The sequence below is a fragment of the Pseudorasbora parva genome, chromosome 5 (assembly GCF_024679245.1).
Source record: "Pseudorasbora parva isolate DD20220531a chromosome 5, ASM2467924v1, whole genome shotgun sequence".
Taxonomy (NCBI): Eukaryota; Metazoa; Chordata; class Actinopteri; order Cypriniformes; family Gobionidae; genus Pseudorasbora; species Pseudorasbora parva.
Genome location: NC_090176.1, coordinates 25,861,546 through 25,877,401, shown reverse-complemented (window position 1 = coordinate 25,877,401; position 15,856 = coordinate 25,861,546). Strand labels below are relative to the sequence as shown.

General features: G+C 37.3%; 1 protein-coding gene across 1 annotated transcript in view; it reads left to right on the top strand.

The window, feature by feature from the left end:
• igsf3 (immunoglobulin superfamily, member 3) overlaps positions 1-15,856 on the top strand; it is a 198,880-nt gene that overhangs the window by 33,619 nt on the left and 149,405 nt on the right. Inside the window, exon 2 of the mRNA XM_067443608.1 lies at positions 10,483-10,863. Coding sequence (XP_067299709.1) covers positions 10,483-10,863 — 381 coding nt within the window. The remainder of the gene's footprint in view (positions 1-10,482; positions 10,864-15,856) is intronic.

The window sequence follows — 15,856 nt, the reverse complement described above, 5'->3', positions numbered from 1 at the left end:
AACCTTTTAAAACAACAGTTTTCTATGTTGTGATGGCAAAGTTAAATTTTCAGCATCATTACCCCAGCATTCAGTCACATGATCCCTCAAAAATCCTTCTAATATGCTTATTTGCTTCTCAAGATACATTGATAAAAAATATGAAATGTTGAAAAAGTTGTGCTGTTTAATTTGTTTTGTAGAAACTGGGATAGCATGATTTTTGTTCAGTATAATTTGATACATGGAAAGTTTAATACAAAATATAACACCCTCGCTGAATAAAATTATTCACTTAAAAAAAAACTTATGAACAGTATACTATGTATACACTATAGTGCATGTTTTATGGACACTTTTAGGTATGATAATCAACATTTCTATTAAGTTCTTTCTGCCATCAATACCAGAACATCAGCATGCGTTCTGGTAATGCTATTTTTCTCTCCAAAGAATACAAACGTGCTGCTTTCCAAAATAAAGCATCTAAGAAGGCATGTCATAATTGCACTACCTACCTTATGGAACAACTTTCACTGTGGGAGCACTCCTATGATTTCTTTTGAAGGATTTTGGAACAGAGCCTTAGTCTCACTAGTACAACCCACTCAACAGAGCAACGAGACCAGGATTCACCTCTACTTACATCCCCACGGAGCAGATATCAGCACTGCTGTGGTCATGTCTTGTTCACAGAATGCTTTCATATTGATCTAATCAAACCCAGAGCATGCTGTCTTACTCCTCATTTCCTCTCTTCCCATTGGGAGTGTAGCCCACAGTCCCCTTTTCTCTACTATTGATCAGTAAAACAAAAAACAAACCAAATCTTAAAAAAAAAAAAAATAATGAAAATGGAAAAAATAAAAAATAAAAAAATATATATATTAGTGTGTAATTTCTTAAATATAGTTAATACTTTTCATAACTCATTTATCGCCATACACACCCACACCAGTACAGCTGTGCTGCCAGCTGCTCACCCGTACACACACACACAGGAAGCAGTCAGTGTGCCACCCCCCTCCCCCCGTCTGCCTGTACTAAAAGACCTGTGTTGCTTTTTTATGCAGCGCAGCTGAGGTGCTGACTGGAGTCCCTGTCCTGGTCTGGAAGGGGCAGCACATATGCCTTTCTCGTCCACACACGTTTAATTATCATCTAAATGAGTACGTTCGATACTTGGATTGATTTTGCCCCCCTGCATTTTTATAATAATAAAAAAACTTCTAAGAGGTTACATTTTCTTTATTTATACTTTTTCCCCTCCTACAAATTAGGACCATTTCAGATAATCCTTATTTTATCCCATTTCTAAAATATTCTAATAATTATTGAATTTTAATTCCTTCCTTCCTTCCTTCCTTCCTTCCTTCCTTCCTTCCTTCCTTCCTTCCTTCCTTCCTTCCTTCCTTCCTTCCTTCCTTCCTTCCTTCCTTCCTTCCTTCCTTCCTTCCTTCCTTCCTTCCTTCCTTCCTTCCTTCCTTCCTTCCTTCCTTCCTTCCTTCCTTCCTTCCTTCCTTCCTTCCTTCCTTCCTTCCTTCCTTCCTTCCTTCCTTCCTTCCTTCCTTCCTTCCTTCCTTCCTTCCTTCCTTCCTTCCTTCCTTCCTTCCTTCCTTCCTTCCTTCCTTCCTTCCTTCCTTCCTTCCTTCCTTCCTTCCTTCCTTCCTTCCTTCCTTCCTTCCTTCCTTCCTTCCTTCCTTCCTTCCTTCCTTCCTTCCTTCCTTCCTTCCTTCCTTCCTTCCTTCCTTCCTTCCTTCCTTCCTTCCTTCCTTCCTTCCTTCCTTCCTTCCTTCCTTCCTTCCTTCCTTCCTTCCTTCCTTCCTTCCTTCCTTCCTTCCTTCCTTCCTTCCTTCCTTCCTTCCTTCCTTCCTTCCTTCCTTCCTTCCTTCCTTCCTTCCTTCCTTCCTTCCTTCCTTCCTTCCTTCCTTCCCTCCCTCCTTCCCTCCCTCCTTCCCTCCCTCCTTCCCTCCCTCCCTCCCTCCCTCCCTCCCTCCCTCCCTCCAATTTGAAGTTGAACATAAGGAGGCCTCAGCTGTGTCAAGAATGGCATGATGTGGATAATGTTGGTAGAATTACGATCTCAGAGATGCTCTCAACCGGCTAGTAGTAATATCGCATGTGAGGATGCTGCAGATAAAGGATCATTTATAGTCTTTTCTCACATCAGCTGGAGTAATTTAATTTAGGTTGATTGCGGATTATAATCCAGAAATGTCCAAATGACAACCAGCGTCAGTGACAACTGGAGATTCACCTGTAGTCAAAAGCAAAAGATTAGACTGTACTGAAATCTACAGGTTATGCTAATACACACTAAGTACACATAGTCACTCAGTGCTGGTGTTGTTAGCATTAACAATTTAACAAAATTGTTAAATTCCTTCCTATAAGTACATTCCTTTCTATACATTAAATTCCTTCCTATAAGTTCCTTCCTATAAGTACAGCAGTAATAATAATTTGCACGGTTTGATGTGAGAGATTGTTAGATTTAATCACCGTTGGTAGCACACTTTATTATAATGCTTTTTTTCTGACTTAGTCAGACCAAAAGTGGGAGACGTGTTACTTATTCAGAAGACATATTGCGGGAAAAATTCTCCTTTTGTTCATACTTCCAAGATGTAGAATCTGTGATTTCGTAGTACAGTATCCACACTGGTGCGGTGACTGACTGACAGCCAGCCACACATACTCCTCAACACATTATATTCATCCACGCTGTGGAGCCGATGATGATGCACAACTCACATAAAGATGACGATTCCGCAAATCACTGCAATTGCAGGTTTCAAACAGAGATGGCTACAAAGAGGAAAAAGAAACAAAAATCACACATTTGGCATAAAAATGTGACAAATTATGGAAAAGACAATGAGAAAAAGACCCCAAATCATATTTAGGAAAAGACACTAAATCATATTTATTTTTTCTTTGCTCAAATGTGATCTTATTACTTTGAAATCATTCACATCACAAAGAGCGACGGCTCTGAACAGCAGCCACCATGAAAGGACCCACGTTTACAAAACAGTACATCACCTGCATTGCTTGTGTGTGCATAACAAAATAAAAAAAGGGGTTAAAGAAACCATTCAATTCCCATTTGATGGGTCATGCTTGGGTCACATGGTCACGGATTGGACACATAATTGGATCAAGGACCACATATCAAAGTTCTCCAAATCGGATTGAAAAGATTGGATTTTTTTTGTGTGTTCACACTGCTCAGAAAAATAAGATCTGTGTCACACACAGACAAGAGAAATTGGATTTTGGGTTGCCAAGTGCCATGGACCTGTATTCCTTCTCAATAGGATCCCCTCTTCTGGACATTTGCCTCGCTGCAGCCCCCTCTAATTGGCCATCGTTTCCCGCCAAGCCCCCTTTTTCCTCTCCTTGTGAAGTAGTGCTTGCACTTCGGCCTGCATCAAATGAGCAAAAGAGATTTTTGTAATTGCTCCACTGGGTTTGGAGTTTGTGAGGTGTGGTGATGGTGGTAATGGTTTGGGCCAATTTGCTCCATGTGTGTGCCCTGTTTAAACACCAGAGTGGTGTGTGTACATGAGAATGTCTTTTGAGGGATATTGAGTTACTCTCTTCGGCCGGGAGGCGCGGCATCATGGCTCGTGTCCGTATACACAGCGGCTCCATTAAAGAGTGTGAGAGGCAATTAAAGCAAGACAAACAGCTGGCTTGGGAAAGTGGTTGTCTCATGTACCAGTATTTATCAAAGACTTTTGTGCTGACCAAAGACTAGACTGTAGTCTGCTACATAGTCTCCCTCAGTCGCTCTTGCCTTTCAGGCATATTTTCTTTTGATCTTTGCAGTTTTGACCGCATTTGATCCACCGTGATCTATTTTGCCCTCTTATTCTTTGTCTATTATATTTGCTTAATTGTTGTTGTGGTTTTAAAGTGGTTGACGCTTTTTGTTTTCTCTTCATTTGTTCCCGTGGGACTTTTTACATTTGTAGGGTAATAATTATGGTTGGGAACCAAGAACCGATTCTGACTGTGTTTTTATTTGTCAAAAAATGCTGGATCTAAATGATTTATGACATTCAGCTTAGTTAAGGATTCATTAAAGGGATAAAGAATATTAGATTTAAAGTGACTGTGAAAATCAGGAAACATTGCACTGGCTATTATAAATGGCATAACCTGTAATAAAATGACAATTTTATCGACCATTTCATACCGACTTTAACTTTTATTTCTAGCTTTCTTCCAGGGAACACTCAAGGTGGATTTTTCAAGGATATTCTTGAAAGTGACTGTTCAGTCTCCAAAATGACAGAAAAACAAACAAGGGTCATGATGACTTTTGTGCTTAGTGTGAGAACTTGAATGTTGTACTTTTTAAATTGAAATTGTTGCATATTTCACTCGTAATAGTCTATTTATAAACGCATTCTCTTTAACCAGAGCTATTGCCACAATCACGACCGAAAACAAAAACAGCATTCAATCTTCATCCTTCAGTCCCTAATGAAATGATACTAGAACCGCCAATGGGTGGTGGCAAATCGTTGTTTTGATGAGTAAGTCACCGAATCAGCAATCAAATGATTCATTCAAAGGATTTATTAAGCGACAAAGCAGAAGTGAGTGTCATTCATTCGAACGATTTTTTCAAAAAAGCAGATTTAATCAGTAATGAAACTGAAATTGTGTTGCTCAGAGACCAGAGACGCACGATGGCTCTACTGTTTGTTACCTAATAGCCTATCTTATTGTTTATTGAATTATAGAGGTATAAAATCAGTATCACATTTGCAAACGTGCTAATGTTTGGCACTTTTGCTCGGTAGTATTGCTAATAAATTTTAAAAACAGTAACTTATACAAAGACTTATTGAACATTTGTAACAAATTGTGGCATTTTTGGCCTAAGCCCTTGTTAAATTCGATCCTAGTGCGTGCCTTGTATGATGGCGGGGCTCTTTTTTTCGTGCTGAAGTGTAGGCCCCTTCTGTTGCGAAACCCGTTTCAAGTGAAACAACATAGCAAAGCCTGTTACTGTATCTTACTTGTGACTGGTTTATTAATTTGGGTACAATATTTTTTGTGAATTGGTTGGTCCAATTCAGCATGTGGATTATTTTTTGGTTGCTTTTGTTGTTCTTTTTTGGATGCTTATGATCTGCGATTCCCATCCGTTATATTTTAATTGGAAAGTAATGGTGCTTGTATGTAATTCAAAAATTGTAATATAAATTGCAATATATAGTTAAGATTAGTTATTTTACCACTTAAGTGCTACTAAAATAAGAAGTAGGCTACTAAAAGAATGGTTAAGAAGCAGATCCCATCTCTAAAAAGATTGCTTATACAGCTCTGAAAAAATTAAGAGACCATTTAGCATTGAGAAATCCATGTTAAGTGGTCTCTTAATTTTTTCCAGAGCTGTATATGATTAATATATATCTAATTAGAAGGGCTTTAGTACAGCTGGATGAGACTTTACACAGTTGAGTGAGGTTTATTGCTGTCAAAAGTGTAAGGTTGCTCAGGATCGGCTAGATCGTGAAATGAAACTTTCCTGAAATGCTTTACTCCCTTGAGCTTAGTACTCAGAGGAAGAAACGTTTCTGTGGTGTATTGCAAAAAAAGTAATGTAAACTAGCATTATAATCTGTTGTATTTGAAAACAAAACTCTTTTATGAACCTCTCCTCCTCCCCCACAGGAGAAAGCGCACGTGTTGTTAGAGATGCATGGAGTTTTATATGTGATCCATATTTAATGCTGCAGAGCTGATGGCAGGCCAGAGCTGGTTATTCTGGGGAACTCTTCTGTGACCCACATGAAAACACTGCTTTCATCAGTTGAGCTCAAAAAGGCGAATGAGCCTGACATGAATGTTCCGGTTAAATATCTCGGAAATGTCTCTGGTTTTAATATGTCATATAAAATCTTCATCCTGCAGAAATCAGACTGATGGTTCATGGTCTAGCAGGCTGTCGCTTTCATCCGTTGAATGACAGGGCTTAAATGCTGGCCTGTCACTCCAGGCGTGCTGGAATTCCAAACGGACCCTGGTGCTTTTACAGATCTAAACCCGGTTTGATTACTTTTCATAACAACGAAACGGTACTGTAAAGTCCCGTTCACACCAAGGATGGTAACTATAACTATAAAGATATGAATCTAAAAATCATTGTATATATAAAATAATAGCAGAGTCCACAACACTGCTAAAACAATAATGGCACATCTGCCCTGCTTTAAAGAGTTTCAGTATTTAAATTTTACTTCTTCAGGCAGAACTGCAGCGTTCATGTGGAATGATATTGTGCGTCGGTGTGGACGCTTCTAGTTATCGTTCTTGGTTTGAATGGGCCATAAAGGTTTGTTTTTCTTTGAAACGATGAGACTGCATTGTTTATTAGTGGACATAAATGATTCTGTGTAGTGCTGAGACTCCCTAAATCACTCAGACAAGTGTATGAGCCAACACAAGCTCTGAGTGCATGGTGAACTGTGCAACAATCAGGACTTGCAGTGGACTGTGCTGACAGGTAAAGTCTTGTTTCAGGGAAACTGTCTCCTAACCAGTCTGAGTCTCAGACTTATTGAGTAGCGTGAGGGCTTTAGCACAGCGAAGGGAAACTTCAGCAGGCAGACCAGGGGCAAAATCATCAATAAGGCAGGTGGCTGAAATGAGAATACCAAAAGTGTGAGTGACACAGATATGGAGTGGCAAAAAGGGTGATTTTTTTTGTGGGAATGTAAATGACAGAAATGAGAAAGAGAGTCAGTTTGACAGAATACCCAGAGACTTAATCTTGCCAGTGATTGGTTGGTTGCTATGTAGCTTATGAAGATCAAAAGTGATAATATAGACATCAGTTGTATATTAAAAGTTAAAAGTTTGTTATTTTTGAAAGAAGTACCTTATGCTGACATAGGGTGCATTTATTTAATCAAAAATACAGTAAAACAGTTTTCATATGAAATATTATTACATTTAAATTACCATTTTGTAATGTAATTTATTCTTGTGATGGCAAAACAGCATCATTACTCCAGTCTTCAGTTTCAAATGATCCTTTAGAAATCATTCTAATATCATGATTTTATGCCCGAGAAGCATGTCTGATTATTATCAATACGCTGCTTAATATTTTTGTCAAAACCATGATTCTTTAAAAATTCTTGAGAAATTTGAAATGGAAATCTTTTGTAACATTATATATATATACATTATATAGATATAGTTTCCTTACTATTACTTTTTATTCATTTAATGTATAATTGCTGAAAAAGAAAAAAATATTATAAAATAAAAGGTATAAAAAACTACTGTTCCTAAACGGTAAATATTCAAAAGATGTTGAATAATTTTATTTGAAGCTTTTTATGGTGAATTTTATTTGTGATGTTTTAAGTATAACCATATATATAATTTTACTTTATTTTGTTGTTATGTATGGGCTATGTAATGTAATTAATGTTATATAATATACATGATAATGTGCATTATAATCATAATATTGCTAATCTTTCAGATAAATTTAAATAGTGATTTTTCTACCCCCCCATTTGTACATACCGTAACATATAATTAATTGCTTTACATATTATCAGCGGGCTCCTACCCATCTATGTAGGCGTTTCTGGACTTGCAATGTGCCAATGTGGTTTAGACGTCATTACTATCTCTGTGAGACTAATTTGACTCTATTGTTAAGCTGCATCTCAAAGTGAATTGAGAACAATATCAACAAAGTGTTTATGGGGTGCCAGGTTGGCAGAGCGTAACATTGTACACACACACAGCCAGATGTCATGGAGTAAGAGAAACGCAAGGCATGACAAACATCAGATCACCTTGGGAGGTGTAAATTCCCACGTGCACGGTTGTAGAATAGTACAGCACACAGTCCTGACTGGAGTTGCTCTATAGAGCTTTCCGTACTGACAGAGCACTAGGATGCCGTTTCATTGGTGTGTGTGAGTGCAGGCTGCTGGTATGAGTAAAGCACAGGCGTGTGTAGGCGTACAAGGGTTACGAGAGGGAAGGAAACGGATAAAGAAAGTGGTAAAAGCCACTTTTGGTTCACTACAAGCTGGCCTAAAGATGCAGATGCGTGTGCATTTATAGAAGTAATTAAATCACTGACATCTCTTCCGAGGCATGGGGAGCGTTCACCGACACGCGTTCACTCATTGTCACAGAACCGTACCAGACGGGACGTGCTAGCAGATGGGCTGCGTCTTTTTTCTGTTACAGATTGGACAATGACATCCGAGGAATGACTTTCTTACTGTTCCCTCAACTCCAACTGTTCACACTTGTCTTCCCTTATCCTACATTTTTGTCAAACTCGGACAACGTTAACATACCGGTTTCCATCTTTCACTCTGTATGGAACATTCATTAGTCTCAGAGATGTCCCAGACGTCCAGATGCTGTAAAACTTCTGAAAAGCAAAGGAAGGAATGCCACTTGTGTGTCCCGTGGACAAAACGCCATCAGGGTAACGCACACACAACTCTAAAATAATACAATTAACTAAATAAAAAAGAAGAAGCAAAGAAGAAACACAACTATTTAAATAAAATAAACAAATTTGACAGTATTTTATAGTAAAATTACATCTAATCCAATGTTTAACCAGTATTATGGTAAGGTTAACATTAGCAACAATTACCACCAATTAGTAGCATAAATATAGTAATGCAATTTACAGTTTCCAATTAACATGTTTTTACTGTAGCAGTTTTACTTTTTTTCTGAAATAAATGTTACATTGCAGGTTACTTTGTTTTTGTTTTTTTCAATGTAGATTAAAATGAATAAAGAAATAGTTCCTTAAAGTTAGGATGACCATATTTTGATTACCAAAAACTAGGACACTCGGCCCGGCAATGAGATACTCAAAGTTTACCCAAAGATTCCTTATTAATTTCAATACATTTAAAGTATACCCCTCTGTATAGGTAAAAAATATTATATTAGGCCCAGGACAGGACTTGAAAACAGGACATGTCCTGGGAAAACACCCTACTTAAAGGATTAGTTCACTTCAAAATTAAATGTTTTTTTTGACTAAAGAAAGACAGACATGAACATCTTGGGTGATGAGATGGCGGTGAGTAAATTATCAGGAAATGTTTATTTTGGAGTGAACTAATCCTTTAATTCACTAATAATTCTAAATGATTACTTTTTTAACTGTCTGATGTTAATGAATAATTATTAACATTGTTCATAATAATAATAATAATAATAATAATAATAATAATAATAATAATAATAATAATAATAATAATAATAATACCTTTAATAATAATAGTAATAATTTATTATTATTATTATTGTTTTTGTTCAGATAATTTCAAATGTTTTTATTGGTAGATAAGGCTCTTTAACAGAGTTGCTGATATATAGTTTAATGTGCAAATGCATTCCAAATATTTAATAATATTTTATATTTTAAATTATAAACATAATTTTGCAGGAAAATAACTACTTTAGACACACACGACGATGAATAATTGCCACTTTTACACATGAAACCCATTAAATTGCATTCAAATTGCCAGATTACCTTTTTCTAGTAAATATATTCCACATCTGCTATTCACATTTCGCTACCGTTCACTCATCTGCACCAAAATGCTATTACAACTTTATAATATATGGGAACTGTCTTTGTTTTTTTGTTTTTATGTGATTTTGTTTTTGGTCCTGTATATTGCTTGTTTTACAAGGAGGCTATAGTTATTTTGTCATAAATATAGGATGATAATCTTTAGTTTTAATAATCAGTTGACTGATTTCTTTATCTGATCTCACGGAGAGAAGATCTTACATTTCAAAGTCTGTCCTACTTGACAACATATTCCCCCACAACGATTCCCTATTCACACAAACCTAAGCAGCAGTACATTTTAGAAGTGATATTTTGATATCTTGCATTAAAGACCCTAAAGGCTAGGGCAATCTAAAGAAAAAATATCTGTTTGGGCACATGTATATGAGACTTGAGCTGAGTGTGTTTATATGAACTCATTATGAGCTGCTTGTCTTAATTGTAGCATTTACAGTGTGTGTTTTTTTTGATAGCAGAAGCCATACAGTGTGTGTTTCTTGAAAGTCTGTATTCAGTTTGATTCTACTGAGTGTCTGTGTTTAGTCTGTAATGGGTCTCTTGGCTGAAGGCCACTTGATTTCTTGAAGAGCCGATGGTTCTTCACACTTTGCAAACAACACACACACACTTCAAGCATTCAAAAGCTTAAAGCTTTTCTTATCGGGCAGGACTGGATTTATCAAGATTATAACAGAATTTTTCAGAACTAGATTTTGACTGGTTTAGTTCTTACTTTAAACAGCTGTTTGGATAAAATAATTGTTTGCCTGATGACAAAAAAAACTAATTTCATGATCATTCATGATCATCAGATCAAATGAAAATATTGAGAGTTTTATATATTTAATATAATAAAATTTGACCTCTACTGACCCCTCCTTCTGTCTCTCTTACAGCGGGCTCTTGCTCGGCCCAGCGGCAGGTCTCAGTTCAGCCGGGGCCCTTGATTCGAACGGAAGGATCTCACGTCACCATCTGGTGTAATGTGACCGGCTACAAGGAAGGAGTGGAGCAAGACTTTGAGTGGTCCATGTACCTTTACACCGCTCCCGATCGTGAGATCCGTGTCGTGAGCACGTCTCAGCACAACTACGCCTATGCCTTGTACGCCCAACGGGTCAACAGCAAGGAGATCTATATCGAGAGGCTGAGCGGAGACTCCGTGCTGCTGCACATCACCAAGCTGCAGGCCACCGACCAGGGCATGTACGAATGCTACACCCCAAACACAGACAGCCGCTACCTGGGCTCCTACAGCGCCCGTACCAACTTCACCGGTGAGCCTCCTATGAACTCCCACTTAACCCTAATTTATAATATAGTATGCTTCCGAAAGCGCTGTGGTTTTGCATTCATGAGCCTTGCTCAGACTGGACAGGTTTTCCCGCAGGAGGTTAGGTAAATGCGTGTTTCACAGATGTACTTTGTGATTTTTAGTCTCGTCTGAATCAAACACATCTGTGATTTTCTTTAACAACCTTGGTACAAATTACAGAGGAGATTGCCTGTTTTTCAGATAACTGGGGGGTCCTCTGAAAAATCTAATTCTATCCACTTTGCAATGTCTGGGATTTTGCAAGATATTATAATTTTTTTCCCCCTCACAACTTCTCATTTATTTTGACCTTTCATTATAAACCATAACTAAAGCTGTCTCTCAGCTCAACGTGATGGTTATAGGCCTAGTTGCGAGTTGTCATTGGGTTTCAAACCTTTTTCGCCTGCTTTCTGCCTAAAATGGTTGGTAATTCAAACACCCCATCCAATTTAAAAAGAGAATTAAATCAATAAAAGATTAAAAAGCGAATTATAGCAATCAGAGACGACCAAGGTTTCAGTCCCATCTGAATTTGTCATGAAATGATACACGATTATGGCTATAATATTGGTTCTTTACCAAGATTTATATTTCAAACATTTTTTTTTATATTTCAATGATTGGTTGTATCTTTGATGATTATTGCAGATCGAATATTTCATGCTCATTTCTCCTGTTTTTACATTTAGATGACCTATACCAATCATCTAACTTGTTATTTTTTTTAAACAAAATTGAATAATGCTGTTAAATCTTTAGCAAATCTCAAGATGAATATCCATTGTTCGTATGATGACTACATTCATTTGTAGCATTCACAAGTGATTCATTTTATTTTGAACTTATAATGTAATATCAGCTTATCGTTTTCACCCAGAATTTTAATGTTGGTGCAGCCTAATTAAAAACTGAGACTAAAACATTGTTTATTAAATAACTCTCATCTGAATAGTACTACTTATTTATAATTGGGTCTTTGAAACTGATTTTACAGTTTATCTACAGGCAGCTATGGCAGTGCAGTCTTGGATATGCTTGGAAAGTCACGTTTGGGATCTTTTTTTTTTTTAAGAGACATTTGAAATGCTGCTCTTTTTTTGGAGCCATCAGCCTGAATCCTCTCCAACTCGTCATTGCTAATGTTAATGGATCTGCGCTAATTGGTGGAGTTTTAATGCCTGAATGGATTTATGCTGCACAAATCAGTCACTGTTCTGGTGGAGTAATAGAGAAGCTACCTGACAGAATGCCAGTCCATCTGTGTGCCAGCCCACCCTATTATTAAGTAGGGCACAGGCTTGTAATGCTGCCTTGCCACCTGCCACCATGATATCAGTATCAATAGTCCTCTTAATTATAATTGTAATTAAACTTTATCCTTCCGGCTCCGCTCACTCATGCACACTGCTGATGTCTCATCCATTTGTTAGCATAGTCACATGGGCTTGAGTGACCGTAACTTGTTACAAAATACTCATTGTTAACAGTTCGGCTGTTGATTGTGACTAACCGTGTGGGCTGAGTTGTCAATGCCAGGCGTTGCTGCATAGGCTCATATGCACCGCATGTCTTGAGAGGCTGCACAAATGGACATGTGGACCAGCGGGAACAGTTTTAATATGGTATCTGTGAGTCATGAGTCGTGTTTGGTGTGGGCTGGAGAACATCACACTGAGAGCCACCTGTTTAGGGACAGGCATGTTGCTCGACATCACATTTCCGTGATCTCTGTGCTTCTATAAACACACCATTATCCTTTCTGCGGCCTCTACATGCTATCAAACCTCATGGAAGTGCTGCTTTTTAACTAGAGTCCTATTCCCATCACAATAACCAGTGTTGTGGGAAGAACTTATTTCTGTTAGTCATTGTCACCAGTTATATCAAACCTGTGCTAAACACAGGGTCGAGGTGCAGTCACATGACATTTGCAGCTCTGTGGCTGAAAAGAAAGATCCTAAGACATTTCAAAATTTAAGAATCTATGTTCAGTTAAATTCTTGAAAAAAATCTCAAATATTTTCTTTTTGTATTTAGCCAAAATTATCATAAAAGACACATTATCATAACCAATTGTTTTTTACATTATGGATCAGTGATGCCACTTCAGAGAACTGCAAATCTCTAGTAATATGTATTATATGTAGTTAGTGGTATGTTAATGCACAATATTTGAAATGGCCCAATACATTTATTAAACTGCTTATCTTTGGAGATTTAAGGTTTTACTTTATGATGCTTTAATGATTTTTTTAGAACATATTGTCCTGGCATTCTAATTATTCAAAAAGGTACATATTTTGGCCCTCTAGTGGTTTAAAAACAAAGACTGCATGCATTTTGTGGAAGAACATGGTTTTGGAGTGTGCTTCGGCTCTGCGCGCCTTAAGATGATGATGATTTGGAAAGCATGGAAATCCAAAAATGATGTCATCTGCGCATGTAAGGTCAATATTTTATGCTGTTGTTTTGACAATTTGGATGTGATGTTTAAATAAATGATGTTACAAAAGGTATGAATAATGCCAGTCTGATATGGTCAAACATTTAAATTTTATAACTGATATTCTGTCTAAAGAGCGAGAGATTATCCCACTGCTCATAAAACATTCACCAATAGGCTTTAAAGATATAACCAGTAATAAAGATGGAAAGGATCTCAAGCTGACTAGCTGAAGACATTACTGTAGCATTGAAAGACACGATACTTCCTTGAAAAAAGGACAGCGCTACAGCAACCCATAATGAAACGACCCTTAACAAGAAATAATGCTTTACAATGAACTTAGAGATTTACATATGGCAATTTATCTGGTCAATAAAATGCCTCACTCACCTGTTGTAAATCCCGCAGTTCTCGCCATCTCTGGAAATCCAAGCCAATGTTGATTCTTGTTTTATTATGAGCTCTGATGTTGTCTCAGCAGTAGACTCTCTCTCTCTCCTGCTTTTTTTTTTTAAATGAATGATTTTATGGCAGTTCAAGATTTAACATGCTCCATATCAAACTTTCTTGCTCAGTGTGACAACTAACTTATGCCACTCCCACTCCATTCTTGTGTCAAAGTAGCCGGAGCAACCTTTCTCTGTTTACGGAAATGACGAGACGTCAAAAAATGTCAAAAAATCGTGTACCTTTTATTTTTTGTTTGTAGAGTACTCTTATGAAACAAGATTAGAATGTTTTTGGAAATGCTGTTTAAAAAAAAAAAACTTTTACTATTAAATAAAAATTATGAAGAAAATGGCAGTTAAGAGAAATATTAAAATGTTATCCTTAAGAATGTTGCATAAACTCTGCCCCAGGTGATTTAGTGGTGAAGTTAAGTGCACAGTATAACAGAATTAATATTGCAGAGACATGCTAATGTTAGAAGTAAAACATATAATGTTATACTATTCTGTGCCACTAATACAGCAGGATTTCATATTCCTAATGAAATGCGGTGTTGATCTAAATTTAATCTCTTGGAACAGCATGAAATGGAACTGTTAGCCCGTTTTAGAGACAGAAACAGTGTTTGTGTGTCAGGCAGCAGTGACCTTTGCATCTGCTCTTCAATCTTTCCTCACATACTGAAATTCCCACAGTGCACCAGGATCTGCTCTAAAACCTCATTCAACCCTTTATGTTTCTATCAGACAGGATTATGCTTGAAAGAAAAGCTAAGGTCAGAAGTAAAACCTGTTGCTAAGTTCACAAGCTCGGGCAAAAATAGATAACGACGGCTCTGCTCCAAAACATAGCGAGGCTGTCCACAGGAAGCTACCAATGTGAAAAGAGAGACTTGATTAATAATCACTAATAAGTTTTACATTAGCATGTTGCTAAGCTAAAAACTCAATTCACACTACTTGTAAGTGCATAAAGAGTACATAGATTACAAATATTGTTGCACAGTTGTTTTCTTTTTTTTTTTTTTATATTTTATTTACAGCTTTTCACATTTTTACAGAACAACCCCCCACCCTTCTTTTTCTTTTTTCTTTCTCTTTTTTTTTAAATACCTCAAACCAGTTAAACCACGCCCAGCAGCTGATTTCATTCAACGCAATCACTAAGTCATCTGTCACCATGACCAATACCATTGTTTACAATTGTCTGAGGGGTTTAACATGTTTGGAGGGGACAATACAATAAAATGATAAGATCAACTTTGTATGCTAGCGTGCTAGTAAAGATGTGGTTTTCGAGTGTATGAAATGGTTAATATCATAATATTTGCTAATCTGTTGCCACTAGTGGCGTAAAATTATGTGCTTTCCCTTTAATATTAGAATATTTCACCTAATATTTGTGTGCTACTTACATTTTTAAAGCAGGGCGACTGGGATTGCAAAAGGAAATGCGTGATTGTCTTTTTATTGTTTTAAACTGAGGTATTTCTAAGACAACATAGTTTTGATACCCACTTCTTAGAAAAGCCTTAGATTAGGAGTGCCTAAAATACTGTTAGCACGCTCACTAGAATTTAGAGCAAAGCTGCTGAAAAGCATATGTTTGACCTTCAGGGATTTTCTAGTCATTGACAGGAATAACTCGGCTAATCAAAATCAGCCGTATGCAAGTGTTAGTGTATTTAGGAAGACAGACTGTTCTGAAGCTGTTTCTGTGTGCTAAGCTAACAGCTGACGCATGTGGTGGATCGAAACTCTGGAAGCTGGCAATGGCAAATGTGATGCCATATATACATCCTTGTCCTGTGTAATAATTAGCACGTGTGTTTTCATAGATTGAATGAATGATCAGTATGCTTCATAACTGGGTTAGGAATGTGTGAGCTGAATGTAGGCCATGACTGGACTGCTCCCAGCTGCTGACAGGAGTAATGGCTGTGCTCATTGTAGGCTGTATTTTTAGGCACTGTACATGAGGTGAGGGGAGGAAGCACATACTCTCTGGAGCCTCTGTGTGTCTCTAACTTCTTAACCCATTTCCCTGTGGCCTTGCT